The following is a 21,479-nucleotide window of genomic DNA, read 5'->3' as shown; positions in this document are numbered from 1 at the left end:
TTTTGACTTCTCCAACTCCTGTATTACAGTAAAGCAGTAACCAAAGCCAAATAATTAATCCTTGAAATGTGTCTGAAAGAATTCATCTCTTTTTTATTCCTATCAAACTATTCTTTGTGAAGTGTTTGTTTGTTTGTTTTTTACTGGATTGTTATAATAGTTTCTCAAGTGGTCTTCCTGATACCGCTCTTTAAATCAAAATGCTATTTCATATTTCTGATAATTCTCTATAAACAGATTTGATCGTGCTAAAACTACCCAATCCATTCCATTGTTGGCAGAATAAAGTCACAATTCTTTAAAAAATTTTTTTTCAGCTTTATTGATTTATAATTGACAAAATTGTAAGGTTATTTAAAGTATACAATGTGATGGCTTGATGATATGTATACATTGAAAGTCACAATTCTTTATCATGACATTCAAAACCCATTACAATCCTTAACTCTTCACAATTCATATCCCTACCCTCTTCAGCATTCTGTCAGTAAAATCCTTCTAGATAAAATGTCCGCCCCAAATCTCCTCTTCCCTATACCCCAGACAGAATTAAGTTACCTTTTCTTTGCACTCATAGGTGATATATTTCAAGTTGTTCTTAGATTCACAATCATCACATTGAACTGTAATGAAGCCTCTGTTTCTTCTATAAGATTATAAACTCTAGCAGGGCTATTAATTACCCCTTCCTTCATAACAAATGACAACAGTATTTAGTGACTTAAAATAGCAAACATTTATTATCTCACCATTGCTCTGTGTCAGGAATGTGGGAGTGGCTTACCTGGCTAGCTCTGGCTCAGGGACCCTCATGACTTTGCAATCAAGAGGTCAGCTGGGTCTGCAACCATCTGAAAGCTTGACTGGAGCTGGAGGATCTGCTTCTAAGATAGCTCACTCACACACCTGGCAATTTGGTGCTGATTGTTGGCAGGAGGCCCTGGTTTGAGCCATCAGGATCTCTCCATAAAGCTGCTTGGGTATCCTTACAACATGGTGGCTGGCTTCCCCAGAACAAGTGATCTATGAGGAGAAAAAACCAAAGTGCCTTTTATGAACTAGTCTTGGAAATTACACCACCACCTATCGCATATTCTATTTGTTAGCAGTGAACTACTAAATCCAGTCCACACTCAAGGGGGTGGAGGGACTAATTGCCACCTCTTGAAGGGAGTAGTATCAAACAACTTGAGGACATGTTTTAAAACTATCACATGGGCTGTCTTATCTTTCTGTTTCCAGTAGCAAGCACAGTGTCTAGCACTTAGTAGGTACTCAATAAATGTTTCTAATAAAATGACATATTAAGGCGGGAGGTATTGAAGGAAGGGTATCCATGGGTAACGAGTGTGGGCCAGTTGAAGAATGGTAGACGTGGGAATTGGTGGGAGATATTCTGAGGTAAGAATTCATAGGCTCCATGACTGATTAGGTGAGAGGGGCTGGGAAGAGATCCATTTTGGGTTGAAGATCGTTTTAACATGAGGACTTACGAAAGGCTGTGATGGCTGAAGGGAGGCATTTAATACTTACTCCATGGGGCTTCAAGGTATTGAAATATCAAACCATGTATCTGAGTATGCTATGCCTAATTGTTCAATTATATATGAAAGAGCCCACAGCTGGCAGTCAGCAATATAAGCACAGACTAAGCCATTGCCTTTACTTTAGGTTTCTCATTTATAAATGTGGAGGTGTAATGCCTAACTATCTCCAGTACTTGTAGCCTAAACTCAGAGGTTGACAACATGCCACTTTTTGCAAAAAATTCCCACAACATCCTTTACAAATGGTCATGGGGAAACAGTAGGCAACTATTAGGGTGCATCATCTGAAATGCTGGTATTCTAGTTTTGATCTATAATGAAACCAGTTTCATAAGGTTCAACCTTATAGATGTGGCTGCAGTTTGAAAATTTGAATAGCGAGGAATAGAGTGAATAAAATGGAATCACTAGAGTCAAGATGCTAACTTACTAAAATGAAGTAGGTTGAGGTATGAGAAAAGGAATTTAAACCTTTGATCATTCTAGTCCTGCACCACTGCCTAGATTATACATCAAACCTGGAGGACTACGGAAAGAGTATTCACATATTCACTTGACATCCACTATCCAGACCACCTGTCATCTAGAGGATTACCTTTTTGGACCATAACCAGAGGCTAAGAATGCAGGACTGATTCTTCTCAAGAATGTACTTTTTACTGTAAGAACCCTCAGCTTTTCTTCCTTCTTCGAAACTACTCTGGGTATTGCCCAATTGTTTCTGATTTGCAAAGCCTACGACTCTTGAATAAATCTTTATCATTTATTTCTAGCCAAAGCCTCCTGATTCATTTAACTCAATTGACAATACCTATTCATAGTTGGAAAAATGAGATGCTCCAGAGTTCTTGGTCTTTCTATATCTGGTAACATTAAGGTCCAACTTTAAGAAAGGTCAGTCTTGAAGCAAAATGAGGTTTAGTCTAAGTCAGGTATCACACTCCCATTTCCTTAAGTTAAAGGAATTAAAAACCAAAGACATTATGCTAAATACTGAAGAGCCAAGAAACTTTAAGATGTGAAACTTATCTAGGAAGCCCAAATAAGTCCAGTCTCAATCACATCTCAAACTGTGTCATTTTTAAGAAATCATATTTACTTAGAAGTGTGAAAGGTTTTCTAAAGTTAGAGCAAAACTGCACCCATCCATCCACCGCCCCCCCCCCTAATTTGGAACCAGGGCTCCCCAAGGGCAGGGTCTTTTTTTGCTTGTTCGCTGCATAATCCTAGCAATATGAACCATGCCTAGTCCACTGCAAATTCTTAATAAATACTTGATCAACCGTCTGTGCAGGGAGCAGTGGCCAGCGAAAAGGCCGGTCTGCAGCTTCCCTTCCTCTACTGAACCTGCGCTGCTCTCAGCGCCCCACTGACAGAGCCTGCACCCCAGGGAATATCCGGCTGCCCGAGGGCGCAGGGGCCTTCCTTTTCCGCGGAGGAAGGAGCGGGCCCCAGGGAGTGGGAAACCCGGGCCCACTTCCTGTCCAGGCAGGGCCGGGCCAGGCGTCCGAGTCCCTCGCGGCCTGCTCCGTCGCTGTCAGAAGCGGCCGAGCCGCATACTAAAAATGCTGCGGGTGCGGGCGCGCGACGACAGGGACCCGGGGCTAAGGGAACCCAGAGTAATCGGAGCGGAGAGAATGGGGAACCCGGGCCGCGCACGCCGGCTCCGCCCCCGCAGCGCCGGCGGTCGCTAGAGGGTTAAGCGCACGGGGGGGCGGGGCCGGATCGAGCTGGCGCGAGGAGTGCGGGCGCCAGTGGGGAGGGGGCTGCTGCCGGCTGGGGGCGGTTCCGGGTGGCGGGGGGCGGGGGCGGGCGGAGGAAGGGGGCGGGCCTCGAAGTTGTTGGGCGCTAGGCCGGCTGGCGGGAGGACGAGCGGGCTGCGGGCCGGCGGGCGGACCGGGCTGGGGCTGGAGAAGTTTGCGCGGCGGCTCGTGAGCGCAGGGTGCGGGCCCCGCCGGCCGCTGCGCGCCCGCTGCCATGGCTTTCCGCAGGAGGACGAAAAGTTACCCGCTCTTCAGCCAGGAGTTCGTCATCCACAACCATGCGGACATCGGCTTCTGCCTGGTGCTCTGCGTCCTCATAGGGCTTATGTTCGAGGTGAGCGAGACCGGGGAGGGGGTACGCTTTCTCGTGCGCAGCCCGGCGGAGCCCTGCGGGTCCCTGGGGTTCTCGTCTGAGCTGGGTCGCGGGGCTGCCATGTACGTTATCAGAACCCCGGCTTTGTACGTGGTACCCCCGTGGGTCTCCGAGTCAGCCCAAACAAGCCCCCACCCCCACCGCCCAGCCCCGCTCCTTGCCAGCCGTGCCCAGCTCAGCCGCCCCTTGGGCACCCACCATATCCTGCAGCTCTCTCTGCAGCCCTGAATCCTAAGCCTGGCCTCGAACCAACCGCAGTGCTGCCACCCTGGCCCGAACGGTGGGGTTTCCTTTCTGGTGTCCGGGAGCCAAACCCGGAGACTCCCAGACCCGGAGTCATTGCACAACTAACTCCCTCTCCCAAGCGGCAGCGGCCACCTCTGCTGAGCTTTCCCAGTGGGAGGGACCCCGGACGCTTTCCCAGCCTCCCAGCTGATTTTTCTGGGTCTTTGGAATCTTCACGTGTGGCCCTGGCCCCGTCCCAGCGGTGTCCTCCCGCCCGCCCCCTCCCTCTTCTGCCCTTGCCTAAAGGCCAGTTTTTATGTTACCCGTTAGCACTCTGGATGATTCCCTCGCTCCATCTGTGGCGGATCCAGAGCTTTTCCCCGTGACAGGGCCAATGGAGAGGGAGGGGGTACGCTGTGCCTTTAGGGGCAAGATGATTCTCTCATAGCGGTGGATACAGGGGAGAGGATGGGGTCCTGCTACTGCCCCCCGCACTGTAGTCAGGCCTTCACGGGCCTCACAGAGCAGAGACCTGTAGTAAGCCTCACCTGGTCAGGATCCAGGGGACGTGTGGGGAAGTACTCTCAACACCTAAGAGAGAGCGAGAAAAATGTGGCATTCAAAAGTGAGAAGACCTGAAAGAAAGTGAGCATAGTAGGGCTTGCTGTGGTGTATCTTGTCTGGAGTGAGACCGCCACACTCCCCTGGCTCTCAGTGTGGTCTCCAGTGAGGCAGCGCCTGGTCCTCCTCGCTGGGTAGGGTTGCTTATCTGCATTCCTGGGAATGGATTAGGAAGCTGTAACCATTTGTCAGCTGCCTTGGAGATGGAGGATTCTAGCGGGGCCAGTTTCTCCTTCTGGGTCTGTCTCTCTGCTCCTCTTCTCTCTAAGGATGACAAGGGTCCTCACTGGCTCATGAAGCTGCCCTTAAGCTGGGGACATTTTTTGTGATGGCTGAGTCAGGGTTAGATATGTGAATGTGCCCTTGTTTGGGCGTCAGGGTCTGTGGGAAATACACCTGAGTCTAGGATTGGGTTCTGCACACCAGCTTTTGGTAGTTTCTCTTCACTTCAGTCCTTCCCTTCTTCCCTCCACCCCTACAGCTCTCGGGGTGTGTTGGAAAGGGCTGTAGCTAGGGTCACCCTTATGTCCCAGTCCCTGCTTTGTCACTATCTGACAAAACAAAAAACAAACACAAAAACTGAGTGCAGCCTCAGTTTTCCCATCATTAAAGAGGTCAGTGAAACTCATCTTCCTCATTGGGTTATTGTAATTGATATAAGCAACAAAAGCCATAAGATTCTACCAGTGTGAACGCAAGTCGATTGTTCCTGAAGCCCTGTTATTATTTAACATAATAATATCTCAACAAAGTAAGAGAGCCAAGACCCTCTATCCTGTTTGTATCTATTTGCTGTCCTCCGTTCTAAGAGGCCTCCCAGTGCCGTGTCACCAGTCTTGGAGGGTGTGGTTGGAAAGACACACGTGACAGCTGTGGACCTCAGAGCCACACGCTCTGAAGCCAGTGGAGTCTCTTGCGTAGCCTTGTGTCTCTCTTGGCTGTGCCTCTGGCACTTGTTAAGGTTTGTGGCTCTACCTGCTTTCTTGGCTCAAAAGGAGGTGGCTAGTGTTTGAGCTTGGTACCTCCTGACCTCCCTGCCTCTAGTCTTAGAAAGTCCTGTGTATTAAATCTGGCACTCTGTGGGAGTTGAAAAGTGCTAGGAGCCCTTAACTCCCAGCACCTAACAGAAGAGAGAGAAAAAACTCCTCTCCCCCATCTTGGGATTGGACTGGGGGTGTGGAAGGGACCTTGGCTGAAGTGCCAGGCTTCCTACCACCCTCACCCTGTAGAAACTTACGTAGACCCACACCTCTGAGCTTACAGGGCAGGAATCTCCCTCTGGATGGTGAAGAGAAGGTGCCGAGAAGGCACATTGTGGGATTGCGGGTGTGTGCTGGTCTGGGAGAAGGGGGGCTGTGCTGAACCTCCCTTACGGAGGATATGTGCTGGGTACCTAATAGGTCTTCGCTCTCTGTACCTCCCAGCTGACTGCACAGAGATAGGTATTTTGGGGGAACTGAGCGTTTTGGAACTCTGCTCTCCCTACCAGATGAGAGCAGAAACAGCTCAGTTACTTTTAGGGACCTCAGAGAAACACAAGTGGGCATCTTCACATTTAGAGTAAAGCTGGGGGTGGCACCTCATAACCCAGCCCAGGACATACTAGATGTCACTTAGGGTCTTCTGAGTTCTCCTCTGGAGGTGTAGTGTGTATGTGTCTGTATGTAGGGATGCACGTGGGGGGCAATCCAGCACTTAACACTTTTTCCTAGAAGTGTGGATAGAAGAGGTAGAAAGGGAAGCGGGAGATGGAGAGAGAGAGAGGACAGCAGTCTCTTAGGTTTCTAACTTGGGCACAGCCAGGACCCCTTCATTCAGAAGCTTAGTGAAGAGAACTCGTTTATAATTCTTCCTACAAAGACTCACTCTACGGGCCATTCCTCCTTCTGGGGTCCCCTGCCCAGTCTCTGCCAGTGAGCTGGGCCCCTCTCACCACCCTAGGCAGCCCCTGCCCTTGCGTCCTGACTGGTCTCTTTCTCATTCCTTGCCTCGCCCTTTCCCCAACTCACTAGTCAGCTGCCATCATTCAGAAGGGCTTTCGTTTCCCCCGCAGGGACCCCAGGTCTTCAGTTCTGTCCCCTGGAGATGATGATGCCAGATTCCTTCCCTTGGGATCACTTTCTTTGGGGAACACATATGAAAGAGTGATTCTCCCTTCTCCTTTTGATTTAGTTTTGGGCCATCCTGAGATTCCTTCTCCTATTTCCAAGGCAAGGGGCAGGTCCCTTCCCCAGAACTCAGGTTTTCTTTCTGTCCTGCAGGCTGTTTGGAATAGAGCTGTTCTGTGCAGCCACAGCACTTGGCTAAAAAATGTCAGGAATGTGGAGCTTTATTTTCCCCCTCCTTCCCTTCCAGCTTTCTCTTTCTTAACTCTGCTTTCCGGAGAGGTGGTGCACAGGGAATTTTCTCCTCAACAGTGTGGCCCTTCAGTCCTGTCTTAGGGGGAGTCCGGCCTGACAGTCCTTCAGGGTGTGGGCGGCCACTTGGGGTGTGTATGGTGTGTGTCAGACTTAAAAGCAGTCTCTCCCCCACCCCCTCTCCAGTCACTTTCCAGTGTCCCTTTCAAAGTGCCACGTTTCAAACAGACAGGCAGGGAAAGAAACTCTCATCAGTGAATGAAACTCTCATCAGTGAATGGAGACTGAGAAAAGGGGGGTACAACTTATACATAACCTCTAAAATGTCATTTTGCACAGAAATGTTGCTTGTTTATTTTCAAGCTCATTTGAAGGCTCTGCTGGCCCTGCAGCAAGGAAATGTTTCTGAAATTCAGGGCCCTCATTTGTTTGGTCTGGGATGACTTAAAGGTTGTGGACTTAGAAGAATTTTTGGGTAGTGGCTGGTGTTTGGTTTTTGTTTCAAAGCCAGGTGTGGTAGAGCTCCCTTTCTCCAGGAACTGACTGTATCTGACTTGTCGGGTGATGTGTTTGCACCACGGACAACAGGAGCCCATTGCGTCACGCCTGTTAGCACGTGGGTTCTGTGGCACTGGTTCACATCCTCCCAGACATACCTCCGGTCATCGTAACCAGAAGTGAGACTGCTGGTCCTGTCTTTTAATATTAGTGTTATAAAATAGTCCCGCTTATATTGTGTTACTACAGAAAGGTATGTAAGTGGTACAGACGGGCATCTATAGACATATGTTATCTTTGACTAACTTCTAATGAACTTTAAAGATGTTCTTTTGTCAGTTATTATACTTCCTGCTTTATGCATCTTCCTGTCCACCTCTGATGAAGTCTATCAGTACTGTAATGTTTTAGAGAAATTAGGGGAAACCGGGAAGGGTCGCTGACGCTCTTGGGTGTCCTTGTTCTGTGGTTAGATTGCTACATGCATCACTCGGTGATCTGAGCAGCAGAGCAGAACTCTGGAACTCGTCTCTTCTGGTCAATCCTCAAGCGTCACCCATCTATGGAATGTAAGGCGCGTTGATGATCCTGATTTCTTCCCTTAGTAGTGTGATACTCGGAAAGGTGGTGCTGAACAGTCAGTGAGGTTTTGATCCTCACTGCAGGATGAAGAAGCTGTCTAAATGCCCTGCACTGTGCCTGGCACACCAACACTTAGCTGATGGTTTCAACAACCACGCTGATGGTGGTTGTTTGGCTTCCTTGTTGGGTCTGTGCGTACATCTTCTGCCGTCACACCAGCTGGTTGGGGACTCCGGCTGTATTTCATTTTAGATGTGCTCTGCTTTGCCATGAGACTTTTCCCTGAAGCTCTCCCGTGCCAGCTGTCCACTTTCCAAAGCGTTTGATTGTTATACACTGGGTCCCTCTTTGCCCCAGGGAGCCTGTGGTGTGGCTGCTCCACATCTGTTTTCTCTGCCATCCATCTTAATAGATCACAGGCTGTGGGTACGGGAGGATCTTACTGTTGCCGCTGTCAGCTGTGTGGAGAAGGAAAACCATGAGGAGGCTGCCTGCAAGCTATATAAGGGCCACTTTTCTCTTGCTCCCTCTGTTGTCTGAACCCTCAGTTGCTGGTTTCTTGGTGGCACTCTCCAGACGGGTCGCAATAGAGCGCCTTAGTCCTGACTGTTTGTGGTGTTGCTATGGTGAAAACTTCACTCTTGCAGGCATGAGCTCCTTTTTGATCTGCTTTGTTGTGGGCAGGGGCCCAGAAATCCCTCTGTGGCATAGCTGATGTACTACCCCCTGTTCCCACCCTGATAAATGATGACGAAGCCAGAGGGTTGATAAGACTGGATTAGAGTTTCCAAACTACAGAAGTGCTTTCTAATCAGTGAGCGCACTATTAGCAGGCTTTGGTGGGAAACTTTCCTGATATTATCTCTTAACCTTTTTATCCAGTGCTGTGTATCTGGTATCCATTGGTACCTAATAGTTAAAGAAAGGAAAAGAAAACAGTAAAACTACTAACGTGGCTCCTGACACAGCTTCTTATTTCATGGGCAGATCTTTATCTTTTATACAGTCTAATGCTTTGCCTTGATTTACCTCTACTGTCTCAAATGTTCCCCATAGAAGAGAACCAAACCTAACTTAATCATAGCTGGTTAACGTTGCGAGTTAACTGTGTGGTTTAAAGAGCTTTGCAAGAGGCTTTTCCGGGCAGTGTAGGTTCACACGGCTTCCCTTGATTTTCAGCGGAGGAAATGTAGCCAGATTGTGAGTAGAGGGGGCTCCAAGTCCTCTAGAGACCTCTGATGAGTTTGTGGGAGCCCAGGGTTAGAGGAGGTGCCGTTCTGTGACTCTCCACCCAAGCCACGTTGCCTCTGACAGTTTCCTTCATTTGTCTTGAGGGGTTGGCAATCCTTTATATCTGTGAAATGCTTTACTAGCTTCACCCTGTAATCTGGATGGTTTATGGGGGTTGTCATACCCATCCAGAGCCTGGCTTCTAGAGGAGAGACTTGGCCAAGGACCATCCACTCCGAGTAAGGGTCAGAGCCAAAATAAGAATTCAGCCACGTCTGGCTCACATTTAGAGCTCAGCCCTGCGCTTCCACGAATGGGGTGTCAACGGAATGCAGCCACAGGCTGCTTTATTTTTCTTCCACTGAGTGGAATCTGTTTATTACCTGGAAGTAATGTCTGCGGGTCATTGTTCCACTTGGAGGCTTTTCTGTCTGGAACAATCATTGAAATTTGCATCTCCCTGAAAGAGGCCCAGATGTGTGTATCACATGTGAACATAGGCAAATAGGCAGAGGCTTTACCTACTGTTAAATTTGCTCCCTATTATTAGCCAGCATCTGTGTGAAGAGTAGTTGCCTTGGGCTATTACGTTTTCACTGCCCAGTATCATCGGGTTAAAATGTGGATAGCTCAAGGGCACATCTTTTCTTCTGAGTTTTACAAATTTAAGGGCTAAAGGGAAACCTAGAAGTCATCTGCTATGTTCATGGAAGAGGAAAATAAGGTTGGGAGATTTGCCCAGGAAAGTAGAGGGAACTTTTGGCAAACGTGGGGCTTGAACCCACATCTTCTGACTGAAGTCCAGTGAATTTTCTACACATCTGCCCACTGGAATTTCTTGACGCTACCTTTAAATGCCAGTGTATGCGTAGAAGCCTTGAAAATGACACATCTTTCTTAAGTGTGCTGCACTCATTCATTTGGCGACTTTATTGAGTGCCTGCTGTGTGCCTGTGTTGAGCTCTGGGAATGCAGATGAATAAGGTGGGGTCCCTGTTCTCAAAGAGGTCCCAGTATGGTAGCTTAAAGCTGATAAACTATTTGTGGATAGGAGTCAGATCTTGAACTTGATGTTTGTGGCAGGTGCAACTCACAGACTTACAGAATCTTGGGCCTTAACCTCAAGCCATTGCTATTGGTGGAAAGGGAGTGGTTTACTGAATTGAGACCTAACACCCTGAGTGTGAGGTTGTCAGTAATCAGAGGACAGGAGTGGTGGCCACTCCCAGAAATCCTGGGCAGCACAGCTGATACTCTTGTGCCTGACAGCTTTGCCAATAAGTGAACTGACCAAAGGCAGTGTGTGTGTTTGTGCGTGTGTGCATGTATGCCCAGGTGCAATTTCTAGTACTAGGAGGCCTCTGTTGATGGAAATCTTGGTTTAGGTTAGGAGAACTCTTTCACATGGTTTCTTAAGATTTTTATCAACAAATCCAACATGATCTGAAATGTTCCTTTTCGATTGGTGGAGGTGACAGTCATACCTGGGGTGAGAAGGCCAAAATTCTTTGAGTCTTAGTTGCCCTGTCTTTGAACTAGGGGGAAGGTTTCTTAATAAAGTTCCTGAATTTTGCAAGGGCAGAGTATTTTTAGTTTAATCAGTTTATTCCTTCACATTTATTGTAAATGTGTAGCTACTCTAGAGAGAATTTTGAGAGACTTTTTAGTGACTCACCACCATTATGAAGACTTATGTGACTTATGAGGAGAGGGAAGAGTGTGAGTACCTCAGGACAGAGGGTGGTGACCTAATTTTTACACCCCCCCCCCCCCATTGACCTCCCTGCTCGCTTTGAGAAGTGCCCAGGACCATGTTGTTAGTTAGCAAGTGTTTACATCTGGTCTCTGTGCCCACTGTGGTGCTGGAATGTGCATAAAGATAGCCTTATGGGTCAGTGAGAACGTAGACTGTGGCTCTAGGTTTAGTGGTGCCAGGGGTGTCTTATCAGCTCCTTTCCTGAAGGGTAAGAGCCGTCTCGGGGCTCCTGACCTGGAGGAGCATTCCTTGGATAAACAGGCCTCCCCCTCCAGCAATTCCTGGAGTCCTGCAGGAAGCCAGGAAGTCGCAGGGCCTGCTTCACAATGCTTGGTTTCCTGCGGAGAATTCCTCAGACCTTAGAGCAGAATTGAGCTTTTTAGACGCAACACTTCTGGAGTTTTGAGTGTGCTTAGTTTGTAGTCTGACTTTGTACTGGACCAACTTCTGACCTCAATGGGCAAGGAGTAACTTGCTGGTATGGATTTTGTCATTGTTGTTTGGGAGAGGGATGTTGAGGTGGCGGAGGGTAATAGTTGATAGCCGATTTCTTTTGAAATTGCAATTTGGTCTCTGATTTGGATCGGAGCGTGAACATATGCTCCTCTTCAGGAGTTTGAGGCATGAGCTGTGGCTTGGGCAGGGAGGTGTGTGGTGGCAGGGGCGAGGACTGGGACCTGGGAGATCTCCTCCCCAGGCTCTGCCACTAAATAGCTGTGTGGCCCACACCAGCCCGTGTACCTCTCAGCCCCCACTTGTTTCCTGGGGGTGTCAACTGTCCTGTGCCTCAGTTATGCCTTCTGAACATGGTTATGCAGACCACAGTTGGAAAATGTGTATAAAGCTTAAGTTGCCACTCAGAAATTGGAAGGAAATGGAAGGAAGCACCCTCCCCCCAGTCACAGAGATTTACGATGAGTCAGAAAAAAGTTGCATCTCCATTGGATTAGTGTCTCAATTTCAACTCTTGGTTTCATTTCTTTTTTGAGTTGAAATCAGTTTCTAGCCTAAATTTGGGTTTGACATATAATACAGCTTAGCAGAACCAGTGGTGGGGAAGGAAAAGAATTTATATAATCAGAAAGCAATCGTTGAGGGTGGGGGAGGAGGTTGGCTTGGTTTGTGACTTCTGTGTCAGAGGCCATATGGCCTCTGCATGGCTGACCAGGGGACCCTGGATGAACAAGAAGAGGTCACTAATCTGGACAGAATGGCTCATGCCTTATGCTCTGCCAAGTCAGATTTTATCATACCAGTTCTCTGAATGTGGTTGGGGCCTTGGGCTTGAGCATATTTTCATATTCAGTGATATGTTCATCACACACACATACACTTATCTGTGTGTGTGTTTTTTTTAAGGCCAATAGAGTGAACCTAGTGTCTGAAACCTGACCTGTGATCTGCCATTCCCAAACCCCACAGCCCAGCAGTGCTCTTAGGGCTTTGCCTGGGCAACTAATACTGTTGCATTTGTAAGCTCCCACTTCATCTGCAAGTCCTCTACAGCTACTGTGTTCAGATGGCATCCTTTCTTCCTCAAAGTTATGAGAATGAATGAAAAACAGTACAGAGGTGGAGAAGATGTTGAGAGGAGATGCATCAGTATTTAATTACATTCTTCTGAAGCCTATTTCAAATAGGAATTATCCATTATATTTAATATTTGACATATGGTAATTTTTGACTCACCCAAAGTAGTCTTTACCTGTGTCAGCTATTAGGTAGCTACTAGCCATATTTTGCTATTTAAACCTAAATTCATTGAAATGAAATTGAAAATTTAGTTTCTTAGTCACACTAGTCACATTTCAAGTGCTTAGTAGTGTAGGTAATAGAATATTTCCATCATTGCAGAAAGTTTTATTGGACTTTGCTGGTCTAAACATTGCTTTCTGAGTTTTTTTTTTTTTTTTTTTTTTTTTTTTGTAGAAATAAATAGAAACAGATCCTTGTGGTGTGGTTCTGTTAGGGAACCGTTAGAGGCCATGGCTGCAGTGGCGAAGGTCGTGGCCCTGTAGCCAGACTGACTGAGTTTAAATTCTGGTTTGCCCTGTCCAAGCAGTGTCATCCTGATAAATTCTGTAACCTCTGTGCTGCAGTTTCCTCATCAGTAAAATGGGGATCATAATATGTCATAGAGTAGTTGTGAAGATTAGAAAGGTTAATACAAAATGTGTTAGAAATGTTAATACAAATACAGCACTTCCAAGAAGGCCTGTACCTATTGTTCTTATTCCATTTGAAAGGGCTGGAGTTAAACCTCAACGATATGGGACTGCCCTTTGTGGCTGTCCATCCATTTGGAACATAACTGAGAAATAGGAGGCAAAGGGGAGGTCCTGGAGCAGCCTGGTAATGGCCCCAGACCTGTGCCCTGGTGCTGTGTATGCTCTACCTAGGCTAGTCTCCTGGGCCTTTGCTCAAAGCCCACAGACATTTCTTTACATAGAATTATATGAGGCTTGGTTATCTGGTTCCCAAGATTACAGAAGAAGAAGTTAACATGAAAGAAGAGTTGGGGTAGGTAGATAAATGGTAGCTGACAGCTGGGAGGGCTTTTCATTATTAAATACTTAAAAATTGTAAGAAATGAAAACAAAACAAAACATGAATACCAGGTGTCAGTATATGAACAAACAGCTTCAGTAGATTTTGAGGTTATGATAGACTAGTATAATACAGTACACGATCATAATGATTATCTGTTGTTTCATGAAAAAGTGAAGGTGTGCAGTGTATTCAGGACGATTTTTAGAAAGATTTCCATCCAAAGTGATTAATGTTAAAGTTTCAATACATAAGTCATTAGCAGTATGGAAAATTTGGCTCTTCAGAATGATTCAGTATGGAAATTTCTGTTGAACCACAGTAACAGAGCCCCGAAATTAAGGGCAAAGTTGGTTTGCTATGCAGCGTACTTTATTACCCAAGAAGTGAGAAAGAAACATTATTTTGCCATTCTTATCCAGCCTGGGAAATATCTTCATGCAACAGTATTCAACCACCTGTCCATTCAATTTTCTTATTTTTTAATCATTCAATAAATACACCTATTCTGTGTGAGACTAAAATCTGAAATGGAAGCCAACTAACAAATTTGTTGACATAAGTTGTACAACTGTGGTCAATTTTAGAGTTTCAAAACAGAGATAATAAAGCTCTTCTCAGCCACTTTCCTTGAGTTTTTTTGGGTCCCATACATCAGGCACGACAACTATGGTCTATCTTTTCAGATTGTCACTGGCCACTGACCACACCTTTAGCCTGTAGCTGTGGCCAAGTGTAACTTGACCGATGTTACTGGCTTTTCAGTCCCACTGATGTTGTTGCTCACATGGCCCAAGGGATGTGAGTCTGAGTTGACTCTAATCTTTTGCCCCCTCATTCTACAGATACTGATTAATCAGTGCTTTTGTGCAAGGCATTGTTATGGCTTCTGGGAACCTAGGAAAAGGAAACATTCCCTGATCACAGGGAGGAACTTGACCGTCTAGTAAGGGAGACAGATGAAAGGACAAAAGTACAGTCACTTGACGGGAATACGTACTCTCCAGTTGAGCTGCACTGCTTAGTGGTGCTCACTAAGTAGTGCTCGGCTAGAGACCGTGCTTTGGGAACGTGGAGGAGGGGCTCCTAGCTCAGAGTAGGGGTGAGGGTGCCGCCTAAGGCAGGGGAGAGAAAAGGATGTGGGATGGTTCTAGACAGAGTATCAGCTTGTCCCTGTGAAAACACAGAGGTGCAGCAGACTGGGGCTGGTGTGCAGCACTAGGGTACTCAGTGGGCTGGTATCATAGGATGCTTCAGAGGTGGGTTGAATGTGGAAGGAATGGGAAAGAGAGGAGGAAGGGCGAGATCACGGAGGGCCTCATAGGTCATGCCAGGGACTTGAGACTTGATCCTGGAGGAATTGGGGAGGGAGTTTTGGAGAGGACAGTGACATGATTAGTTTGCTCTGGAGATCATGAGATTGGAGTTGAAGAGTGTGATCGGGAAGCTGTGGTATGATCCACATGAGAACTCCCTCCTCCCCACCCCTCAACTTTTGGTCTCCACCCCCAACCAGGAAGTATGTCCAGAGACCCCCATACCGAATTCTCTGGTGTTGATACAGAGGCTGCTGACACTGGGAGGCCTCCTGTCTCCCAGCTCTCCCCTCCCATACACTTCAGGTGATGCAGGTGAGCAGTAGGGCGGTGTTGGGGTGGCAAGGACAGCTAAAGCTGCAGGGAGACAGCTTTTCCTTACACCTTATTGGAACCCTGAGGGCATGCTGTGGTGCCGTGTTGTCATTGAACATGCATGTCATTTTGTGTTGCTGTAATGCAGTGCCTGTGTGTGACGTTATCCTTTGGGTTTATTCAACAGGTATTTTTTTGCATCTAGTGTGATTTTTAATTTTTTAAAAAGTAGGGCCTCAACTAGATGGAATATTTTTTTCTCCGCCTTTTATTATTATTTTTTTAGCTAAATAAGCCATGTATAGCCTTGTATTCAAGTACCCTTGTCTTACCTGAGGAAGCTGGTATTGTATTAGTGTTCAGAGGAGGTGGAGGGAGAGGGACTTCTTTGTCATGTGCCATCTCTAAACTTTTGCCAGACCCATGAAACAGATGCAATGAAATTTTCCCCTCAGCTGATTTCTAGCACCCTCATCAAATCCCTCTTGTTGAACACCTGTGGGGGGGAGTCTTCCTATCATGATTTTATTAAATACGCTCTGCCCCTGTGAGTGACTATCGTTAACGTGGTCTCCAGAAGAGGGAAGTAAAACAAGTGCATTGCCTGAATAGAAACCCACAGTCGTCACTTCTCCTTTGCCTCGTCCTCTACATCTGGTCATTGTGTCCCACCTGAACAGTTACAGTGGGTCCTAACTTGGTCCTCAGCCTCTTGTCTCCTCGCTGGGCCATCTTCCCCATAGCTGCCACTCACTGATTGCCCTCAGACGCAAAGCTAAGCATGAGTCTCCCTTGCTTCAAATCCTTCCACACTGCCCACCTAAAGTCTGGGCCGCTCAGCATGGCATTCAAGGCTCCCCCCAGTCTGACCAGCTTTTGTCCTCCGCACCTTACTCAGGCACTGCCTCTGTCCTGACCCCTCATCACAAACCAATGATCCTGCTTTTGTTCCTGCACCACTCTCAAGTCTTTCCCTTTTTCACCTGACTTCTCATTTCTTATCCACCTCTGCTACCACACGGGCTGAGAACGCTTGCCCTTGCTCTTCTTCCCAAACAGTTCATTCCTACCTTCTGCCTGCCTCAGTGTGTCTCTTGTTTCATTCAGCCAGACTTAGACGTAACATTTGCTCTCTGCCAAGCATTGTTCTCGGGGCTAGGATAAAGATGAAAAGGGGAAGATTCTGCCCTCAAGGAGCCAGGAGTCCTTAGGGAGGTGACAGTGTCATTGTTGCTGGAGGTATAGAGTCGGGGTCAGGGAAGGAAGGGAGCATTAAGAACCCTGGGAGTGTTAGGGACTGTTCATTTTAAAAGGATGTTTGGGCTCGACTGAGGCCTGAGGGGCATTGGCCAGACAGATGTGCTGGGGAGAGTGTGTTCGGGCAGTGAGAGGACATGGGTAAGAATAGAGACGTGCGGGCCAGGGTGCGGTGTGCGTGGTTTGTGGCTGTGTTGCCAAAGGGGGGAGGTTAAAGAAGAGAGCAGTGAAGTTGAGTCTTGACTGTCAGGAAGGGTTGGGGCCATGGAGGCCATGTTTCAGAAGTGAGGATTTGCTCCTAAGCTTAGACAATCAGGAGCCATTGAAGACTTCTGAGCACTGGGAGTGACTCGATCAGATTTGTACCAGGAAGGTCACAGGCAGTAGGGCCAAGACTGTGTCCTTGTACTTGCTATTTGCCTTTCAAAAGGAAGGAGTTGCTTTACATTTTCTGCGTATCCCCTGTGTGCCTGACACATAGTTGGTGTGAATTGATCGAGGATGATCCAGTGCACACACAGTATAGTGTGTGTCTTGCTTGAGTCACCTTTCTGCTGCTGGTCATTGGCAGCTTTCTGTCCGAGTTGTCTCTTCTGGGTTCTCAGGTAACCAGGAAGAGATGCTTATGAGCACATTAGGGATGCTGACTAGTTTATCATCTTAGCCTTTTACAGCTTAAAAAAAGAAGTTTTCTGAGTAGGCAGTCTTTGGCAATACAGTCACATTGTTCAAAAATCAAAAACATAAGAAAGACCACACTGAGAATTGTCCCCCACCACCACCTCTTGTCTAGCTCCCCTCCACTGCCCTCAGGTAACCACTGTTATTAATTTTTTTTTGCATTCTTCTTGGGTTTATTTATGCAAATACAAGCAGCTATAAATATATGATGGATTTTACCTATGTGTGTGTGTTTGTATGTGTATATTCTTGCTTCATTTCTTAGCTACAGTGGAGCATATTATCTACACTCTTCTGCACCTTGCCTTTTTCAGTTAACAAAATATCCTAGAGATCTTTCTATGTCAACACACACAATTTCCTCATTTGTGTCAAGGTTACGTAGTCTTCCATCATGCAGGTTCACTGTAAATCATTTAACCAGTCCCCTTTTGATGAACACCTGGGTTGTTTCAATCTTCTGCTTTTATAAACAACACTATGATGAATAGTTTGGTGTGTACATCAATTTGTACCTATGCAGGCATGTCTTGTGGCACGTTTTCCCAAAAGTGGGGTGATTGGGTCCCAGTGTAAGTGCCTTTGTATTTTTGATAGATATTGACAAATTGTCTTTGTCCTTTTAAAAGTACCTCAGTTAGCTGTGGACTATTTATCATCTCCCCGAAAATATACTGTTATGTACAGAATGCTGTACCAGGGTCTGCTGCTTGATTTTGTTCGCTGCTGTATTCTCAGCATCCAGTACAGTGCCTGATTCAACAGGAGTCAAATACTTGTTGGATTTTAAAAATCACATTGTTTGGCACATTTGGGCATCAGGGCTTTTCTCTACTGATTCTCTTTCAGCCCCTCCATGATGTTTCTCTCTCACCTCTGGCTCTTCACACAGCTTCTTCATTCAGGACACTCTCCCGTCTTGCCCTTGGGCAGCTGCTCCTCATTCCCTCAGCCACTCCCTGGACATTACTGACTTCTGCCTCAGCGCTCTGAATTCCCTGTGCTTCCCAGCCACAGTTCTTATCGCCCCACTTCAGTGGAGTGTGGCCCTGTCACTCCCCACGACTTGGTTCTGGGGCAGGAGCAGGTCTTGCTCACCATGTGTCTCCAGCATCCAGCACAGCACTTAGCATTCTGGTAGTTCTCAAGGAATGTTCTCTCAGTTTACAAGTGATAAAGTGGAATTACCAACTGACAACCAGTTTTCAAAGAATTTTTTTCCATATTTAATTGAGAAATAATCCATCTATTATCAAATTTACCATTTAAAGTGTACAGTTTTAGTGGTTTTTAATATAATTCATCATGTTTTGCAGCTATCACCATGATCTCACTTCAGAATATTTTCATCAACCCCTGCCCCCTGCCAAGAAACCAGTTTGCTGTCACTTCCCATCACTCCCCACTCCCCAACCACTAATCTCCTTTCTGTCTCTTTGCATCTGCCTATTCCTGGACATTTCAGGTAAATAGAATCATAAAATACAGGGACTTTTGTGACTGCCTTCTTACACTTAGCATAATGTTTTCAAGGATCATCCATGTTGCAGCATGTGCAGTATTTCGTTCCTTTTTATGGCTGAGTAATATTTCACTGTGCAAATGCTAAGTTTTGTTTATTCACTCATCAGTTGATGGACACTTGGGTTGTTTCCACTGCATTACATAAATAATGCTGCTATGAATACTTGTGTACAAGTTTTCGTGTGGGCATAGTATTTTCAATTCTCTTGGGTTTATACCTATGAGTAGAATTGCTGAGTCATCAGATAATTTTAGTATGGGAAAGAAGCCAACATTGAAACTGTATTGAACAGTTTGTGTTTTTGATCTGAGAGTTATATCTCAGGGCCAGTAATGCAAATATTGCTCCTTATTATTCAGGGCCGAGATTTCTATTTAATAGACTGTGGCCTGATAATCATCTGTGATTCAGAGGCAAATATGGTTAGAGTTTACACAGCAGAACTTACTGAATATTTACCACATGCACCATGCTAACTCTATGGAGATGCCAAAATACATAAGACACAGCTCTTGCCCTAAAGTCATCATTTATTTGAAATGACCTAAATATCCATTTGTATTGAACCAATTAAATAAATTATGGTATAGCTATACAATAGAATATCTCATAGCTGTTTAAAAGAGGTTCAAGTCAATCTTTATGTATTGATGTGGACTTATGTCTGAGAAAAAAATAGGTTATAAATTAGTATATATAGAATGAGCCCATTTTATTAAAAACTTGTTTATATATATGGTCAGGCAAAATCTGGAAAGATCACAGCACTGTCAACATTGGTTATGTTTCTAGGAGGTAGGTTGTAGAAGTCTTTAGCTTTTGAGATTATATGTTCCCCTTTAAACATTTTTACAACAGGTATGCATAGCATTTAAATTCATTTAGCTTCCCCAGCCCTGGCTGGTGTGACTGAGTTGGTTGGAGCATCATCTAGTAAACTGAAAGGTCATGGGTTTGACTCCTGGTCAGGGCATATTCCTGGGTTGCGGGTTCAGTTCCTGGTTGGGGTCCATGCGAGAGGCAACTGATGGATGTTTCTCTCTCTCATCAATGTTTCTCTCCCTCCCTTTCTCTTTCTCCAAAATCAATAAGGATTTAAAAAAATTATTTAGCTCCTCCAATTCCATTTTGGAAAAAAAATAACTTGAGATAAGAATTATATCTGAAGTGTCACTGGTTTGATTCCCAGTCAGGGCACATGACTCGGTTGCACATCAGGTCCCCAGTTGGAGGCGCAAGTGAGAGGCAACCACACAGTGATGTTTCTCTCCCTCTCTTTCTCCTTTCCCCACTCTCTGAAAGTAAATAAATAAACAAAACAACAAACAGATAAATAAATTGTTAAAAAAAAAGAATTATATCTGAATCACTAGATACCAATAGAGGATATAATACTATGTATTAGCATATGACTAAATGCGAAATAAATTTATGGCCAGTATATTAGTCTTACAAACTGTGTAAGCCCAGAGGTGAGAGAGCTTTGGGGAAACTTCATGAAAGAAGAGTGGGACTTGACTTGGACCTCAAAGGATTGTAATATTTATATAGCACTTCACAGTTTATAGAGTCAAAGATAACACACATGTATTGAGTGCTTACCTGGTGCTAAGCACTTTAATAAGAACTTTTCCTATGTTCTCTCCATCAGTCGTCAACAGTGGAATAGATTCTATGATTACTCCCATTTTACAGATGAGAGAACTGAGATTTAGAAAGACTAACCTGACAAGGTTTCCCTTGCTCTGTTTCACTTGCTCTTAAATGCCAGAGACAGGGTTCCAAGGCTGCCTGACTTCAGAGCCCAACTCCTATACTCTATTTAACAGGAAGACAACTAAGGCCTGGAGAATTCAAATAACTTGCCTAAGAATTGGGGAGCCAGAATATAAACTCAGGATATTCCAAGTAATCTGTCATGTTTGTTGCACCGATCTTTCTTTCTTTCTTTCTTTCTTTCTTCCTTCCTTCCTTCCTTCCTTCCTTCCTTCCTTCCTTTCTTCTTTCTTTCTTTCTATCTTTCTTTCTTCCTTCCTTCCTTTCTTCTTTCTTTCTTTCTTTCTATCTTTCTTTCTTTCTTTCTTTCTTTCTTTCTTTCTTTCTTTCTTTCTTTCTTTCTTTCTTTCTTTCTTTCTTCTTTCTCTTTTTTTCTTCCTTCTTTCCTTCCTTCCTTCCTTCCTTCCTTCCTTCCTTCCTTCCTTCCTAAAATAGAAAATTCACAATATTATTTTTTAAATTCATTTATTTACTTTTAGAGAGAGGGGAAGAGAAAAAGAAAGAAACATCAATGTGTGAGCGATACATCGATCAGTTTCACGCCCCCAACTGGGGACCCAGCCCACAGCCCAGCCTGTGCCCTGACTGGGAACCAAACCAGTGACCTTTCAGTTTGCAGGCCAGCACTCAGTCTGCTGAGTCACATCAGCCAGGGCTACACTGTTGGTTCTTGACTTGAGTTCCAAGCTATTGAAATCCCCAGGGATGTGAAGTTCTGGATCAAAGAGGTATGTGTAAGTCTTCCTATCATGCCCTCTTTCTTAAATATCATATAAACGTATTAGACTAGTGTCCAGAATTTCTCCAACTTACCCGACCATCTCTTTCAAATGGTATTTAGTAACATCCCACAGATCTCACTCTGTGAAGTGCCACCCTCCCATGCTGTAAGGAAGTGTGAGTGAAGATGGGGTCCTGAACAGCTTTCTCTGTCTTCTTCAGTAAATAAGAGTGTGGACTCCCAAGGTCAGGGTTGGAAGAGTGTAAGGAAGATTGTATTGGAATTTTCAGAGTGGAGTTTCCTGGATGGATTTGGGGCCACACCTCTAACTATGTATGCATTTTACTGACTTCTACCTGAAAGTATCATCTTTGCCATCTCTGTGACTT

At 45.6% G+C, this 21,479-nt stretch overlaps 1 protein-coding gene and 1 pseudogene across 2 annotated transcripts in view; both read left to right on the top strand.

The window, feature by feature from the left end:
• Positions 1-1,365: 1,365 nt before the first annotated feature.
• Positions 1,366-3,482, top strand: LOC150007165 (uncharacterized; annotated as a pseudogene).
• TRAM2 (translocation associated membrane protein 2) overlaps positions 3,423-21,479 on the top strand; it is a 72,612-nt gene continuing 54,555 nt past the window's right edge. Inside the window, exon 1 of one of the 2 annotated variants that reach the window (XM_090282583.1) lies at positions 3,423-3,644. In XM_090282583.1, the coding sequence (XP_090138709.1) occupies positions 3,525-3,644 (120 nt within the window). In that variant the 5' untranslated portion in view covers positions 3,423-3,524. The remainder of the gene's footprint in view (positions 3,645-21,479) is intronic. The other variant, XM_090282582.1, reaches the window with a different exon arrangement.

Source organism: Furipterus horrens, unplaced genomic scaffold (genome assembly GCF_987537825.1).
Source record: "Furipterus horrens unplaced genomic scaffold, mFurHor1.1.pri manual_scaffold_6, whole genome shotgun sequence".
NCBI lineage: Eukaryota > Metazoa > Chordata > Mammalia > Chiroptera > Furipteridae > Furipterus > Furipterus horrens.
The sequence above is the reverse complement of the archived record's forward strand: the minus strand, read 5'-3'. Positions and strand labels throughout refer to the sequence as shown.